The 14,478-nt window shown below is 36.6% G+C and overlaps 1 protein-coding gene across 1 annotated transcript; it reads right to left on the reverse strand.

Moving 5' to 3' along the window:
* Positions 1-6,618: 6,618 nt before the first annotated feature.
* Positions 6,619-9,701, reverse strand: MEE49 (Ribosomal RNA processing Brix domain protein). The gene is made up of 11 exons (XM_079061691.1): positions 9,557-9,701; positions 8,980-9,228; positions 8,799-8,879; positions 8,586-8,681; positions 8,325-8,408; positions 8,164-8,233; positions 7,972-8,054; positions 7,708-7,886; positions 7,468-7,576; positions 7,144-7,233; positions 6,619-6,833 (listed from the first exon to the last, which is right to left on the reverse strand). The coding sequence occupies exons 2-11, from the start codon at positions 9,223-9,225 to the stop codon at positions 6,795-6,797; spliced, it is 1,077 nt and encodes a 358-aa protein (XP_078917817.1). The 5' UTR covers positions 9,226-9,228; positions 9,557-9,701; the 3' UTR covers positions 6,619-6,794.
* Between the last annotated feature and the right edge of the window lie 4,777 nt (positions 9,702-14,478).

A 14,478-nucleotide genomic window follows, 5' to 3' on the forward strand; every position in this document is an offset into this window, starting at 1 on the left:
ATGAAGTAAACAACTCAGGTGGACAAGAGGCGAACCACTCAGCTGATGAGTCAGCTATACTTTTTTAAAAATAGCCTAATGAGGAGACGATCATAACCTCTGAGCTCAAAGATGGAAAGCAGATTCCTTTTTTCAGGTTTTGCATAGCTTCCCAATCGCCCGACTTTCTTTTTGGGTTCCGAGAGGCAGAGTAGCTTCAGCATTAGGGTATAGGATAGAGTTCAAGTGAGGCATCAACATTGCGGAACTTTCGAGATGCTTCCTTGCAAAAGCCAACGGAGTCTGTACTGTAACTCAACCTTCTCATCCATGGAATGATTCCTTATTCGATGATAAATGTCAATCGAGGGCACCCTCATTTCCAGAGAGAGAATCAGGATGCACAGAAGGGGGAAAGCCCTCCTACTAAGCAAGATCATTAATTAATATTAATAAGGAAGCACTTAACTTAGGGCAGCCAGTCTCACTTCACACAGCACACCGCCTTGCTATTTGCATTCATCCTTGTAACTTACCGAAGCGAGGATCTCATGCTATCATTGAACGGCTACCGAACCGCCATACTCAGATAACCGGTCTGGGTTCCAAGTACATCAACACCCCATAGCTACTTAGGGCCGCAACGCAATAAGGCTTTTCGCTCTAGTTGGGCAATGCAAGGAGGCCTCTTTCGCCATTCTTTCTAAATGAGAAACTTTTATTAGTTCAGTTCGGTATAACATCGATGAGAGGATAATTTTTTAACAGAAGCATATGATTGCCCCTCAATCGCCAGGTGGCTCGCTCCAGGTGCATGAGTAGCTTTGCTGGCTCTTATAGCGGCCTCTTTCAGTGGTTCTTGCTTGCTCTTTAAAGTTGATCTGGTGCTGTCTCGTTCCTTCAGTTTGTTCTGATTCCGATGAAGTCTAGGTATCTGCTTAAGTGGTCTGCTTGTACCGTTCCAAAAAGAGTTGCGCTCACAGGCGTATTTTAAAATGTGTTTCCGGAGTCACATATCTAAATTTCAGCGAGATAGGGTGCGGATAGGTGGAATGGAAATTCCACTCCAATCCCTTTAATGGATCCCCGAAGGAGACGGGTGCAAATGGAATTTCAATCAAAGGCGCTATGACCACTGAGCATGCCAACAAGGCAACCTCATAAAATCGTCTCCTGTCCCAGGTCACTGAAAGGGAGATACTCGCAGCCGAGCTCTCGTCCCACTCCCGCTGCCAACTTCGTAAAGGCTAAAAAGTACTTTCATCACCATAATGTAATTTCTTTTGAAACATGTATTGTAACTTTTTAAATTATAATTATGATGGTTGTGTTTGCTTTCTTTACTATTTACTCAACTGTTATGATACTACATAAAGTCATCCGCCCTCGAACGATTCCGCCATTCTGGTTTGGGGGTGTGACATGTTTATTAAAGAAATTGGAAAGAGAAAATTTGATGATAGATATGGTGATCATTCTGGAATTCTTATGTGGGGATAAGAAGCTGATAAGAAGATGTGGATTGTAAAGCAGGAGCGGAAACATTGAGTACTATGCGAAGAAGGTCGACTTTGTGTCTTGGACAAAAGTTGATCTTGCAGAGCTGGTCCACGCACTCTTCCACAATCCAACAAATGACCCCAAGGCATGGGCATTTAAGAAGTTCCTAGAAGACAAAGCGAAGCAGAACTTTGAAGGCTTGAAAACAGCGTCATCGTTCGTTAAAAAGGTCAAGGGTGTTATTGATCCACGCACCAACAAGACTATGGTGAATGTTATGTGGCCACCTACAAATAAAGCGAAAAGAATCCCTATCACTCAGCGTGTACTGATGGCTCTTTGAATGACTTACTATATTGGGTATATGATGAGGCTACAACGACTGTGGTAATCAAGATGAAAAAGGATCAGATTCGTCTTGTTGATCCTAAGGATTTGCTGAAATTTGGCGAGCATGACATTCATACTTTATGCAAGCATCAGCTTATGGTGGAAATGAAATGTTTGAAGCTACTGCAAAGGTTTTCACCGGCATGATAGCGACAATCATTGATAAGAGGCTGTGGGCATTGGCAGATTCTGATATTCATCTTGTGGAGAAGCCGTAAAATCAGCCAGCAATAAACCAACAAGGGGGAGATTGTTGGGTCATATTTAAATGGATTCTTGTTTATTGTACTTGGGGTAGTTATGTTTATTGGTAGTGGGCTTATGGTGTTTTCGTTTATGGGGACCGAAATCACATAGTGATTCGGGCAGTTTGGGCTTGGGCATGTTAAGGCTTGAATCACTATCTGATTGATATCGTATTGATCTAAGTGTTTTGGGACTTACAAGTCTCACATCCTAGTGTGCATGTATGCAACAAGTAGGATGGCAAAAACTCTTTTTGATTTAATGGATTAATGTATAAAAAACTTAGTGCCCTTAATCGTCATGATTTTATATTTAGTTTTCCTGAATTGCTATTATTTTCTCCAAATCACATTTATATTGAAAATTATGAGTAACTGAGTATATTTTTATGCTTATATATTGAGTTACTCGCTATTAAAATGTGTAAATATCATACAAATTTCATGTGCAGGTTATTTTTGTTTCCCCATTATGTATGTAAATTTTAATTGTTAGAAATTAATTTTACTATTTGAACTTACTTTAAAATTATGTTCAATTTAAGTTACTAATCATGTTATTTTTTTAGTTTTTTAATGTGAAAATATACAATTTTAATTTATAACGGTTGTTTATCAATTTTAAACATGAGGATAAAATAGTCATATATTTAGATTCAGACATTCAAAAAAGAAACAGTATATCAGCAACACTATATCTATACAAATATCGTTATATATTCGGTATCATTTATCTATTCAGGAATTAATGGGTAAAGAAAAAAAACGGACCTTTATAAGCATGATTATAGTCTTATAGACATATACTTGGTAGTACATAACTTATAGATTTTGTTACATATAATTTTCCCAATTTCCAATAAATTTAATCTAAATTTAAATTATATTGATCTTGAAAGTAGGAATTACGGGCGTTTTGGAAATGAAAGCAACAAGATACACAAAAGCCGAAGAGATCAAAGAAGAAACCTATGGACCACTAGTAGCACCAACAGAATAGGAAACAACCATGATCACTTCATAACATACTATCTCGACCTTGACATCGATGGTGATGAAAACTCTTTTGTAAAAGCAAACTTAGAAGTCAAAAAAGTCAACACATCTCCAAGGAAGAGTTACTGGAATGTGGTTAAGGAGACTGCAAAAACCGAAAACGAAGCAAGAATTAGGCTCGAGTTAAAGGCATCCAAACTTTTAGTGGTGAAAACAAATAAGAAGACCAAATTGGGAAATGATGTTGGGTATCGGTTGATGACAGGGCAGCCAGCTGTCTCTTTATTATTGGATGATGATTATCCACAAATTAGAGCTTCTTACACTAAGTATCAAGTGTGGGTGACTAGTTATAATAAGTCCTAGAGATGGGCTGCATGGTTTTATGCTGATAGGAGCACAGGAAAAGATGGATTAGCTATTTGGAGCCGAAGGTTCTTTTCGTTTTTGGAAAATTTTGTATTTTTTTTAAGGGTTTAGGTCATTTTTTGTCACTTAACTTTTGGTTTTGTGCTCATTTGGTCACTTAACTCTTTTTAAGTTTTAAAAGGTCATCAAATTTTTGACTTTTTGCTCATTTAGTCACTTAACTTCTGGTTTGGTCACTTAACTTTTAGATTTGTGCTCATTTAGTCACCTAACTTTTAAAATTGTGCTCATTTAGTCACTAAACTTTTGAAAAAATTTAAAAGTTTAGTGACTAAATGAGCATAATTTTAAAAGTTAGGTGACTAAATGTAACCAAACCAAAAGTTAAGTGACTAAATGAGCACAAAGCCAAAAGTTTGATGACCTTTTAAAACTTAAAAAGAGTTAAGTGACCAAATGAGCACAAAACCAAAAGTAAGTGACCAAAAATAACCTAAACCCTTTTTTTAATTAAAGTAAAGTTTCTTGAATTAAAGATTGTGTTTTGGTGTTGCAGGAATAGATCGATTATGAACAAAGATATAGTTTTGTGGTACACTGTGGGATTTCATCACAACCCCTGTCAAGAAGATAGGACTGCAGGGTTTTATGCTGATAGGAGCACAGGAAAAGATGGATTAGCTATTTGGAGCCGAAGATTTCCCAGTGATGCCAACGTTATCTAATGGATTCGAGTTACAGCCTTCAAACTTTTTTGAAAGAAATCCATTGATCAAGACTTGAAAAGAAGTTCAAGAAACGCTTTATCTCTTAAATCAGGTTTCTATGGTGTAACAGCTAGAAAGTAAGAACACAGTTGAAGATTTCAGTAATTTATTGGACTTTCCTTATTCTTTATTTTATGTTGTTTAACCACGAGGCAATCCAAGATCGACTAACCAAGAATCATTATTTTAAATAGGAATTATGTGTCTTGACATTTTGTTGAAATTTCTATTTTGTGTCTATTGATAACTAATGTATAGTATTTCGTTGGGCTCTGATTACGCTTTCACCGTTGCCTTCAAACAAAATTTTGATTCTTACAACATCAAGTCGCAAAGAACAAACAAAAAGAAAAAAAAGCACAGGTTATTATGATAATTCGAACAGCCATAGGTCAAATTCGCAACCCTGGGAGTTTCATCAAGACAAACTACTAGAAACCCTAAATTAGATAGAGTAATCAAATAGGCAAACAGACTAACCTGAAACCCTCGTATCCGTATCTTGCTGCGAGATTCGAGATATAGACGCAGACGATTGACCGCAGTTTTCTTCTCTGTATCTCATTTCAATTTGGCCCCACCGCCGACAGAGTCGTCCAATTGCTGTGGCGGGTTACAGGTACGCCTCTACCTCCGACTTTAGCAAGGCGAGGTATATGCTTGGCTTTCTCTCTTGTGACCGTTGAACGGTCAAAAACTCAAAATACTTTGAAAATATATACTAACCTTTTATCACTAAAAAAAATAAAATAAAATAAAATCCGTTCACATCTTATTCAATTATCTCTTATTCAATTTTCTGAATGGATTCTCTCCTGAAACACAAAACTTAGAATCCAAAAAATACAGTGACGAACCCGGTCCCGTTCAAAACGAACAAACAAGCAACAATCTCAAATTTGTCGCCGAAACTGAACGGGATTATACAAAAAAAAAAGTCAAAGAAATGGAGCGAAAAAGAAGAGGTGATCTCGGATGCACATTTTCATCCCGGATTCGGTCAAGACCCGAGACAACGGAAAGGAAAGAAAACGACATCAGCATCCTCAAAAAATATCGAGATGAAAAATTACGCATCATGCGACAAACGAAACAATTGAAAATTAAACTCTTTGAACGTGAGATAAAGAAGCAAGATATTCAGTTTTTTTCTCAATCCGTATGAACAGTTTGCTGCGAAAGGTGCTTGAGAAAATGCGACAAATTGCGGCAAAATATGATTGGGAGTTTTAGGATTTCATTTTAGGAATTTAGTAATCGTTTTAGGATTTTTAATTATTGTGTCTAGATTTAATTGTTGTTTTGTCTTTTTCTTTTATTTGTACTAATTTATGTTTTAATAAAAAAATGTTATTTTTTATTTTTTGGTTTTAAGTTTAGTTTAAAGCATAAAAAAGTTTGAATAGGTTATGATGTATGAGAAATATAGGTTTTCATATGTTGTGGAATGGGAGGGATAGAAGTGAGAGAGAGAGAAAATTGAGGTAGCAATTCATTGGGACTTGGTAGGGATGGAAAATATGGACTACCTCTACCCTAAGTGTGGGAGCGGGTTGGCCTCCGTCTTCATATCAGTACCTCCATCTTCTTCTCTCTTTCCTCGTGACCGTTATTCAACGGCTACTTTTCTTTTTCTTTAACCAATTTACTTTGTATGCAAACCACTCACAAACCTATTAAAAAATGAAAGGAACCTTCATAACTTTCTAATCTTAACCAATTTCATTCTAACATTCTTTATTCCATTCCAACCTTACATATTCCATATCCAATGCATTCTGGTTGTGGTAAAACCAAAAATACGGGTTCAAACCGAAGAAAAAGCAGTGAGAATCCCCCTCAACCCAAAAAACACGAAAGCATACGAGGCAAATACGTACATAGCCTTTTTGGAAGCTCAATTTCCATCATAATCTCGCAAAAGCAACCATAGACTTTGGATTAGGAGTTGCGCATGACAAAAGAAAAGTGATTAGATAACAGCTTCTTTCTTCGGCCGTATGACCATTTGACATGATCAATGTTGAATATGATGCTCGCTCACACGTAAGAACTAGCAAGGCTTTATGGTTAGGAGTTTTAGAATTTCTCATTTTATTTTAATTATCGTTTTAGGATGAATTATCGTTTTTTAGGATTTCAATTATTGTTTTTTAGGAGCGTTCCAATGGATGAACTTGCACCACCCTTACTTGGATGTTTAAATTGGTGACTTTTCATTTTGGGTAATTGGCTTATTGTATTTTATGTTAGGCTATGTTCGGCAGGTGACAACTAACTTATTTTTTGACATTTTAGGTGATCATGTTTAGCAAACCAAAAATAGCTTATAATCTTTTTTTAAAAATTTGACGTTTTAAACAATATCAAACTATCAATCAACACTCAATTTCCATAAATAAAAATAAACGACAGAAAATGATTAAGAATTTGGCAAAAGATTAATTTTTACAACTATATCATAGTTACCTTCTCTTGCAAACAAAATTGTGAAATAAAAGAAACTAATGACAAGTAAACAATTTTAAGCTCCAGTTTCAAAACCACATCACAAGAAAAATCTTCTTCTGCTTGTGTCCATTTCCGGCTGTAATATACAACAAAAGGCACAAGTTAAATACTTTCAATTTATTGTGTGTGTATATATATATATATATATATATATATATATATATATATATATATATATATATATATATATAATACAAGGGTATTTTAGTCATTTGTATAAAAAAGAACAGAATTGAACTCCTTCCGCCCTCCCACTGGAATGACATCCATCAAAAACAAAATTTGAAGGATTCCAAGGGAATTGAATTCTGTCAATGGAATGGAATCTCGAATTCCAATTCCATTCCATGGAATGCAAAAAATTTAGTGAAATTAGTTAATAATACCTTGTGAACCCACTCATACTCCCCTCCTTTTGTATCAAAGGTTCCATGTTGTAAACTTGTTAATTTTAGTGTGAAACGGGGCCCACATTCCTGCACAATATTACAAGACAGTTAAAGCAACCTCAATGGCAAATGTCCTTTGTTTTTTTAAGGTTACATGCAACAAACAACACTGTACTTTTAATTTCTTTTTATTAAGGGCAATACGTTCAGAAATCTGCCCAATTATACCAATGTACTTTCAAATTTTCCCTTTAAAAATTGAAATTAAATGAAAGTATAATGCTATAACACATTGAAATGGAATGGAAAGAAAGAAAATACCTGCAGCCGAGCAATAATTTTCCCTTTTAGCTGCTTCTTCCCATCTTCAGTATCCTTGCTTTTGTCATTTGCATCAATTTGTTTGTTTTCTTTAGTTTCAAAAACATACCTACAAATCAACACAAGTTCCTTTTACCTTTAAGAAGAAAACCTCCTTCCAAAATAACTGGTAACAAATCATGATATGATGCTAATCTTGCTATCACTACTTGTATAAGTTATATATACCAAATGGCTTACCGATGATGACGAAAGAATATAAAATCTCTCTGATTGTGAAAAGTGACAACTCTTCTTCCATGAAATTCAGGATCTTGTGGAAAAAGTGACTGAATTAACCTTCCAACACGATGACCCAAGCGTGTAGTGAAGTTATTTAGAACTAACTCTGGTTTATGACTGGTTGGGTTTCCATGATTCTGCAATAACATATAAAAAAATGTGTTAATAGTTGTGACAAAAAAGGTTATACTAAAGTCTATGTTATAGTTAATTTTTCTCCACCTTGAGATCTTTGTGTAAGACAAGATTTGAGAGCTTGAAATGGGCTGTGGGTCCATTGGGCAATCCAATTATCAAGAGAGCATCTATAAATAGCAAACAAGGTTGGTAAGAATAAGAAAAGAAAAGGTAAAAAAGATGATAAGTCAAAACTAAAAGATTTAAGGAATGAATGAAAGATAGATGATAAATAACCTGGTTCTCTACGGCTGGTATGGACAACAATGATAGATGTAAATTCTTTGTTGTTTGCATATTCGACAATCTGGAAATTGGGGATAAAGATAAACATCTTAGAAACATATATGTTCAAGAAAAATGATTGAGGAAAGATAAAATGAGTGTGTAGTTCTTACATTCTTCAAATCATAGGTTCCTCTCTTGTAGTACTCTGCATTGGGGATTATAGTGAGTAAATCTTTGATCAATGCGGGTCCCCTCTGTAGTTAAGGCGGATTACAAGAAATGATTAGTAAATAGTAAGATAACATTAGCTTGTTTATAAATAAACTCTGCAAACCCTATCAGATACCCTTCAAAGTCAAAACATATTTCAAACTAACAAGAGCAACTTCTTATACAGATGATAAATAATACAAGTGAACATGAGAACCTACAGTTGAATTGAAACGACAAGTTGTCATCAGTACTTTTGGGGCTCGTTCACTGGTTAAAATTGAGCTAAATTCATCAGCATCATTACCTGCAAAAAGCTGCAATAACATATATAATATATCAAAATCAGATGCTGATAACAAAACTACCAATGGAAAACAGTTTTAAGTATTATGCTATGTAAAGATAGGGAAGAGTTTGAAGGAATAGGAGACCTCTTCATCATCAGGCTTGCATACAGTTTCATCAGCCTCTCTAGTATTCTCAATTGTTCGGGGAATCTTCTTTGGTGGAAGCTGAAACGTTAATGATAATGTTAATTACAATCTCATCATTATTAAATTCAAGAAGATATGGTAGAAAGTGTAAAACGGCTAGATTAGGGATTAAATAAACCTCCTCTCCAAGCTCAAGAGCTCTGCTCTCCAAAGCTTCACGAGCCTTAGCATTCTTTCGCTTCTCTACTTTCTTTTCATGCTTTATCTTGGCGTATACAGCCGACCTTTTGTCTTTGTTTTTTATCATTGATGGTAGCAACTGCGGCTTTACAACCAGTTTATCACTATCCGTTCTCTTAGTACGCGATTTTGATGAATCATCATCGTCAGATTGAGCTTCACGTTCCTTACGTTTTTTCCCCATTACCTAGTCAACGAAACAAGAAGATGTTAATCTAAATGATACGTTTGTCAAGGCACGAATCAAAATAACAATTATCATTCATTTATATACGATGCAACATATACAGATACAAGTATCGGAAAATCCAAAATTTTACAGAAACAAACTCCGAATAACAAATCTCAAGTAAATTCAGTTATTGCCTCAATCACGAAAAAATAGATACGTAAAGCGGATTCAATGGCGGAAGATGGCAACAAATAACGTTGCAGCTACTTTTGCTGCGCTTGGGTGTGGGTGTGTGTGTGTGTGTGTGATTGACTGAGAGAAAACGAGAACGAAGGTAACTAACCTCTGATGATCTTGTACTTTGGAGACGACGGATGCACAACCTACGGTGGTTCCGGCGGCAACGACAGGGGTATGAAGAGAAAGAGAGAGTGATGGCAAAGCGGCTCAGAAAGGGTTTAATTAGGGCTTTGTTTCCACTCGTCTAACAAAAAAACCCGACCCAATTGATGGAATGAAACTGGCGAATGTCAATTGTCAAGTGAAAAACTACCCCCTGAATTATGTTCAATTTTCTCTACAATCCTTCTTGTCAAAAGATTAACAGTTTGCCACCTCTTGCTTCTATTCTCCTTGGTTAGCTCGAATGTAAGGCTATATGGTGTACACATAATGTACTTGGTGTGGTGCTTATGCTGACTAGGACATGTGAACACCCCTACGGTGCGTTGTAGCTTGGTGTGGAGGATTGTGGCCTTAGCCATGACAAATCAAATGAAGAATGCGAAGGTATTTGTTTTGCGGTGGTTTTCGCATTAAAAATATAAAAAATTCATAAATGTCAAGTCATCTAAAAATTAAACATGACATCTTAAAATTCTAGATAATCCAGAAAAACTTGGAAATATGATATTATCATAGGTTAAATTAGTTAAACTACAAAAAAGTTGTCGGTAGGAAAAAAAAAATGAACCATTCTTAAATACCGCCTTTAAAATTATTTTTCTAATTTCAACGTTTTATTAACATAAAAAAATACCGTCTATAACTAAAAATTTGTTATTATGGTCAAATTTGAAAAAGGTGTTAAAGTTGAGTGGCTTAAGTAAGAAGAAAATGTCATATGTGACGTTATTTAGATGATCCGGGTGTTCAGTTTGTGTTTTGGAGTTAAAGGGTATTTTGGTAATATGTCAGCTCGAGCTTTTATGGGAATTGGATGTTTGTTCGGGAAATTGTAAGGCAAGTATGAGTTGATTAACGCGAAGAATTTATTGTTACCTTTTCATGGATATAATGATCGTCGAAATCGAATTTATAATGAGAAAGTTATGGCCTTCGGAATATATTGGGTTTAAGGAGAAACCTAGTATGCGGGGCGTACCTAGGGTGTACGCAGGGCGTACTGATGCGAAGGGGCAGTACGCTGAGCGTAATGTGGAGTATGCTTAGCGTACTGCGATGATGGGATCGGGGTGCAAGACCTCGTACGCTAGGCGTACGAGGGTTAGTGTGAAACCTTAAATTTTCGTATCGTACCCTGTAAAAGCTTTATGTTAGCCTCTTTTGTTCATTTCTAAGTCAGCCCCCATACCCTAAAAACCCTAAATCGACCTTATTGCCTCCATGGTGGTGTTTTTGAGCTCATTATGTGCATCTTGGTGTTTTTGGGCCATTTTCAAGAAGAAAGAGTTTGATGCAAGGTTGTGGATCAAGAAAAAGCTTATGGATCTTGATTATGTGCTTCATTTCCAGCTTGTTTGATGTAAAAAGCTATGAACTTGTTCATTAATGGCTTAGATATATTATATATGAGTTTTGATCCCTTTTTGACCCTAATAATGAGATCTAGTGGTTTGATACCACTCTAGGAGCTAATGGTTGCCACTCTTGGTGTTTATGAGGATCCAGTTGCATAAAGTTGTCACCTTTAGGGTTTAGATTCATCTATGTCTGAGTTTATGCCCATTTATTGATAGTAGAGTGTTATATTTTGAAGTTGGGTCTTTATGGGGCATGCAAAGTCACCAAGTCAGTGACTTTATGGTTGTAAACACTTATTGGGACTCAGATCTATGATTTGGACTTTATGGACTTAAACATTAAGGGCTTAATGGTGGGTTTGGCTTAATGGAGGAGTACGTTGGGCGTACAAGACTGTACGCGCAGCGTACAAGCCAAATAGTGTGTACGCGTAGCGTGCAGCTGAGTACGCCCTGCGTACTCAGTCATGTGGGTTTTGCGTGTTGGCCTTTAGTTTGTGACACCTTTTGGGCCTAGTTGTCTTGGGCCCTGTTGGGCCATCAAGTTTTTGACTAATAATTATTTTGAGAAGGCTTGCATTGGGTTTGGGCCCAATTTGGAACATTGAGCCATGGATTGGGCCTTGGGCGATTTTTGGTATTTGGGCCTTATGGATTATTAGGTTTGGGCCTAAGTCTTGGTCCAAACTAGGTGAGGGGTAAAGTGGTTATTTACCCTAGTAATGGATTTATGGATATGGATTGGAACCCAACTGTTGATTGGTTGTTGTTTTGATCTTGATAGTTCGGGGATCTGTCAGTCAGCAGTCAGGGATTTTCGGTATGATTCGGCAGTGCGAGGTGAGTTTTCCTCATAGTATTTTCGGGTCGAAGGAACCAAGGTCGACCCATTGGTTTGGTAACCTGATATTCTTTGATATGTTGAGTATGGGATAGATATGCATGCTAGTTCTGATATGCTAATTGGTAGATCTGTAGGGCTACATGTGATTATGTTTGAATGATTATCTATATATGTTGTTATATGTCGGCATATTGTCTTGGGTTGAGGTTGTATTGCTTCGTGATGTAGCCAACAAACCTTGCAACATTCCAGATATGAGTTGAGGGTCGGGTAGGGCATGTCAAACTCATACTGAGGGCTCATGTGCATTCCAAATATGAGCTGAGGGCCGGGTAGGGCATGCTAGACTCATATTGAGGGCCCAGGTGCTTTCCAGATACGAGTTGAGGACCCAGTGGTATGCCAGACTCGCACTGAGGACTTGAAGGTATTGGAGCATTCCAGATATGAGCTGAGGGTCGGGTAGGGCATGCCAGACTCATACTGAGGGATCAGTAGCATTCGCGATACGAGCTGAGGATCGGCTGGTATGACAGACTCGTACTGAGGGCTGAACATTGGTATTCTAGTCCGATGACTGATTGGGTTGGGGAGCAAGCCAGACTTATGTTATGGGCTCAAGGGCAGGCCATATATGAGTTGTGGGCCTGATAGGCAAGTCAGACTCATACTGTGGGCTCAGGGGTAATCCAATCTTTTAGCTGTGGACCCATTACATGTTGTTATTGTTGGTTTTTGAGCATTCTAACACTCCTATGGTGTACATGCAACCCTAGAAACTTTGGATCTATGTTTTCTCTAAATACATGCAAATTTGATTTTCCAAGGTTTATTCCTATCTAGCATGTTATGGGGAACTTGTAATACAAAACTCAAGTAGAATAACATACCTTTTAGTAGCTTGGATTCCTTGATGACTTTGTGAGCCTAGCACCCCAAATGTGATGCCTCAAATGCTTCACACAACACCACAATTCTTGGAATAACCTTGAGAGAAGCTCACTGTACTCAAAAATCGGCAAGCCCTCTTACTTGCTTGTAGTAGTGCCGATTTTGCTAGACAAGGAGTCTTTATATAGTTGTGACACAAGTAGGGTTACACCATGTAAACCCTAATTGTCATGGCTTTCCATATTCCATGATCCATGGGTTTGTAACCTCCATGGACTATCCATGGAGCACCTTATGGGTTTTAACCCAATCCATACAAACCATGGATCATTAGCCCACTATACAAGAATAGATTATTTACACAATCAACCCCATATATTTAATTAGTCTCTTTTTTATCACTTAATTAATTCAAGATTAATTCTTTGATCAATACTAATTAAATAATGTTATTAATATATTAGTACGTATAATATATTAATAAACCTTAAGTGTCCTTTCTCTCATTTTGGTCTATCCAAGTATTGCAATGTCATGCAACCCAAATAGACCATGCCGGGTCGGGTCAAGTACATACCAAATATAGTTATGGACTTAGACACTATATCCAACAGTCTCCCACTTGGATAAGTCTAATAACTATAGTTGCAGATATGACTTCAGAATCTGACTAGCAATCGTAGCTCTTTCAAAGTCTCTTGGAACTAAGATGATAATGATGATACGCCATTTAAGATAAGTGATCATATAATCCTCTGCTCTCAAGATATCATCCGGACAAATACATGGAACAATGTCGTACTTATTGTCCAGCAGTTGTTTCTCGATCTATGATTTGTTTGACATAGAACTAAATTGAACACATCAATTAGGTTCTGACCGGGCCCGGTACATAGGTTAAAACAAAATCATCGAGGGGCCCAGATATCACTTCTAATCCTAGAAGGAATAGATAAACTTCGACTCATATGCTTGTACTGACTACTTATTAAATTATGCACAAAAGCACGTTTTATAACATCGAGTTACCAATGCGTTTTCGTACAATCAATGTATAACCAACTCATAGTCAACAACTCATATATCTAGGTTTGAAGATTTATATGATATTACCGTCTCACGATCACTCGAGATAAATTCCATGAAGTGATACAAGTGAGCGTGGGTTGAGTCCAATACTCAGAACTTATGAGCACTCATGAATGTTGCAGCAACCATTGCTATGTCTAATACACCTTAGACAATCTACACACCTAATTCATGACAGTCTTAATTCAATACCTACTTCCAAAGTATGACTGACTGTGGAGAGTTTGAATAATATAATTATCCTGGAAGTCAAAACATGCAAAATTGAAATAATAGTAAACGATTAACATAAGATAGTAACACTTTACTCATAAATAAACAACAACTTTTATTTATGTGACATCCCCATTTTCACGGCCAGAAAAGACCGATTTTGTTTATACTTCATGAAAATCAGAGTACCTCTTTTAATAAAAATGTTGTGGAATTTGTTCCCAGAAAAACATGATAAATACGTTATCAAAGCATTTCCGAATAAATGTATTTTTATTCATTTTAAAACATTGGGATGTCATCGTCAATACAGAAACATAAGCATAAACAGAACTTACATTATTTACACTAGTGATCTACATCTCTTTTAAATCTCTCAGTGTAAAGTAGCTTCGTATCGACACCTGTGATACAAATAAGCTTGAGTGGGTCAGGTTGGGAAACCTGGTGAGTACATAGGGTTTT

The sequence above is a fragment of the Lactuca virosa genome, chromosome 7, assembly GCF_052849685.1.
Source record: "Lactuca virosa cultivar CGN04683 chromosome 7, Lactuca_virosa_CGN04683_v6, whole genome shotgun sequence".
Lineage (NCBI taxonomy): Eukaryota > Viridiplantae > Streptophyta > Magnoliopsida > Asterales > Asteraceae > Lactuca > Lactuca virosa.

Bases quoted from the DNA above. Each gene is read 5' to 3' on its own strand.
- MEE49 (XM_079061691.1), bottom strand. From the start codon at position 9,225: ATGGGGAAAAAACGTAAGGAACGTGAAGCTCAATCTGACGATGATGAT. The intron at 8,682-8,798 runs GTCTCCTATTCC...ATGTTATTGCAG, and splicing joins GCAAGCCTGATGATGAAGAG to CTTTTTGCAGGTAATGATGC. The intron at 8,055-8,163 runs GTTATTTATCAT...TGCTATTTATAG, and splicing joins TACCAGCCGTAGAGAACCAG to ATGCTCTCTTGATAATTGGA.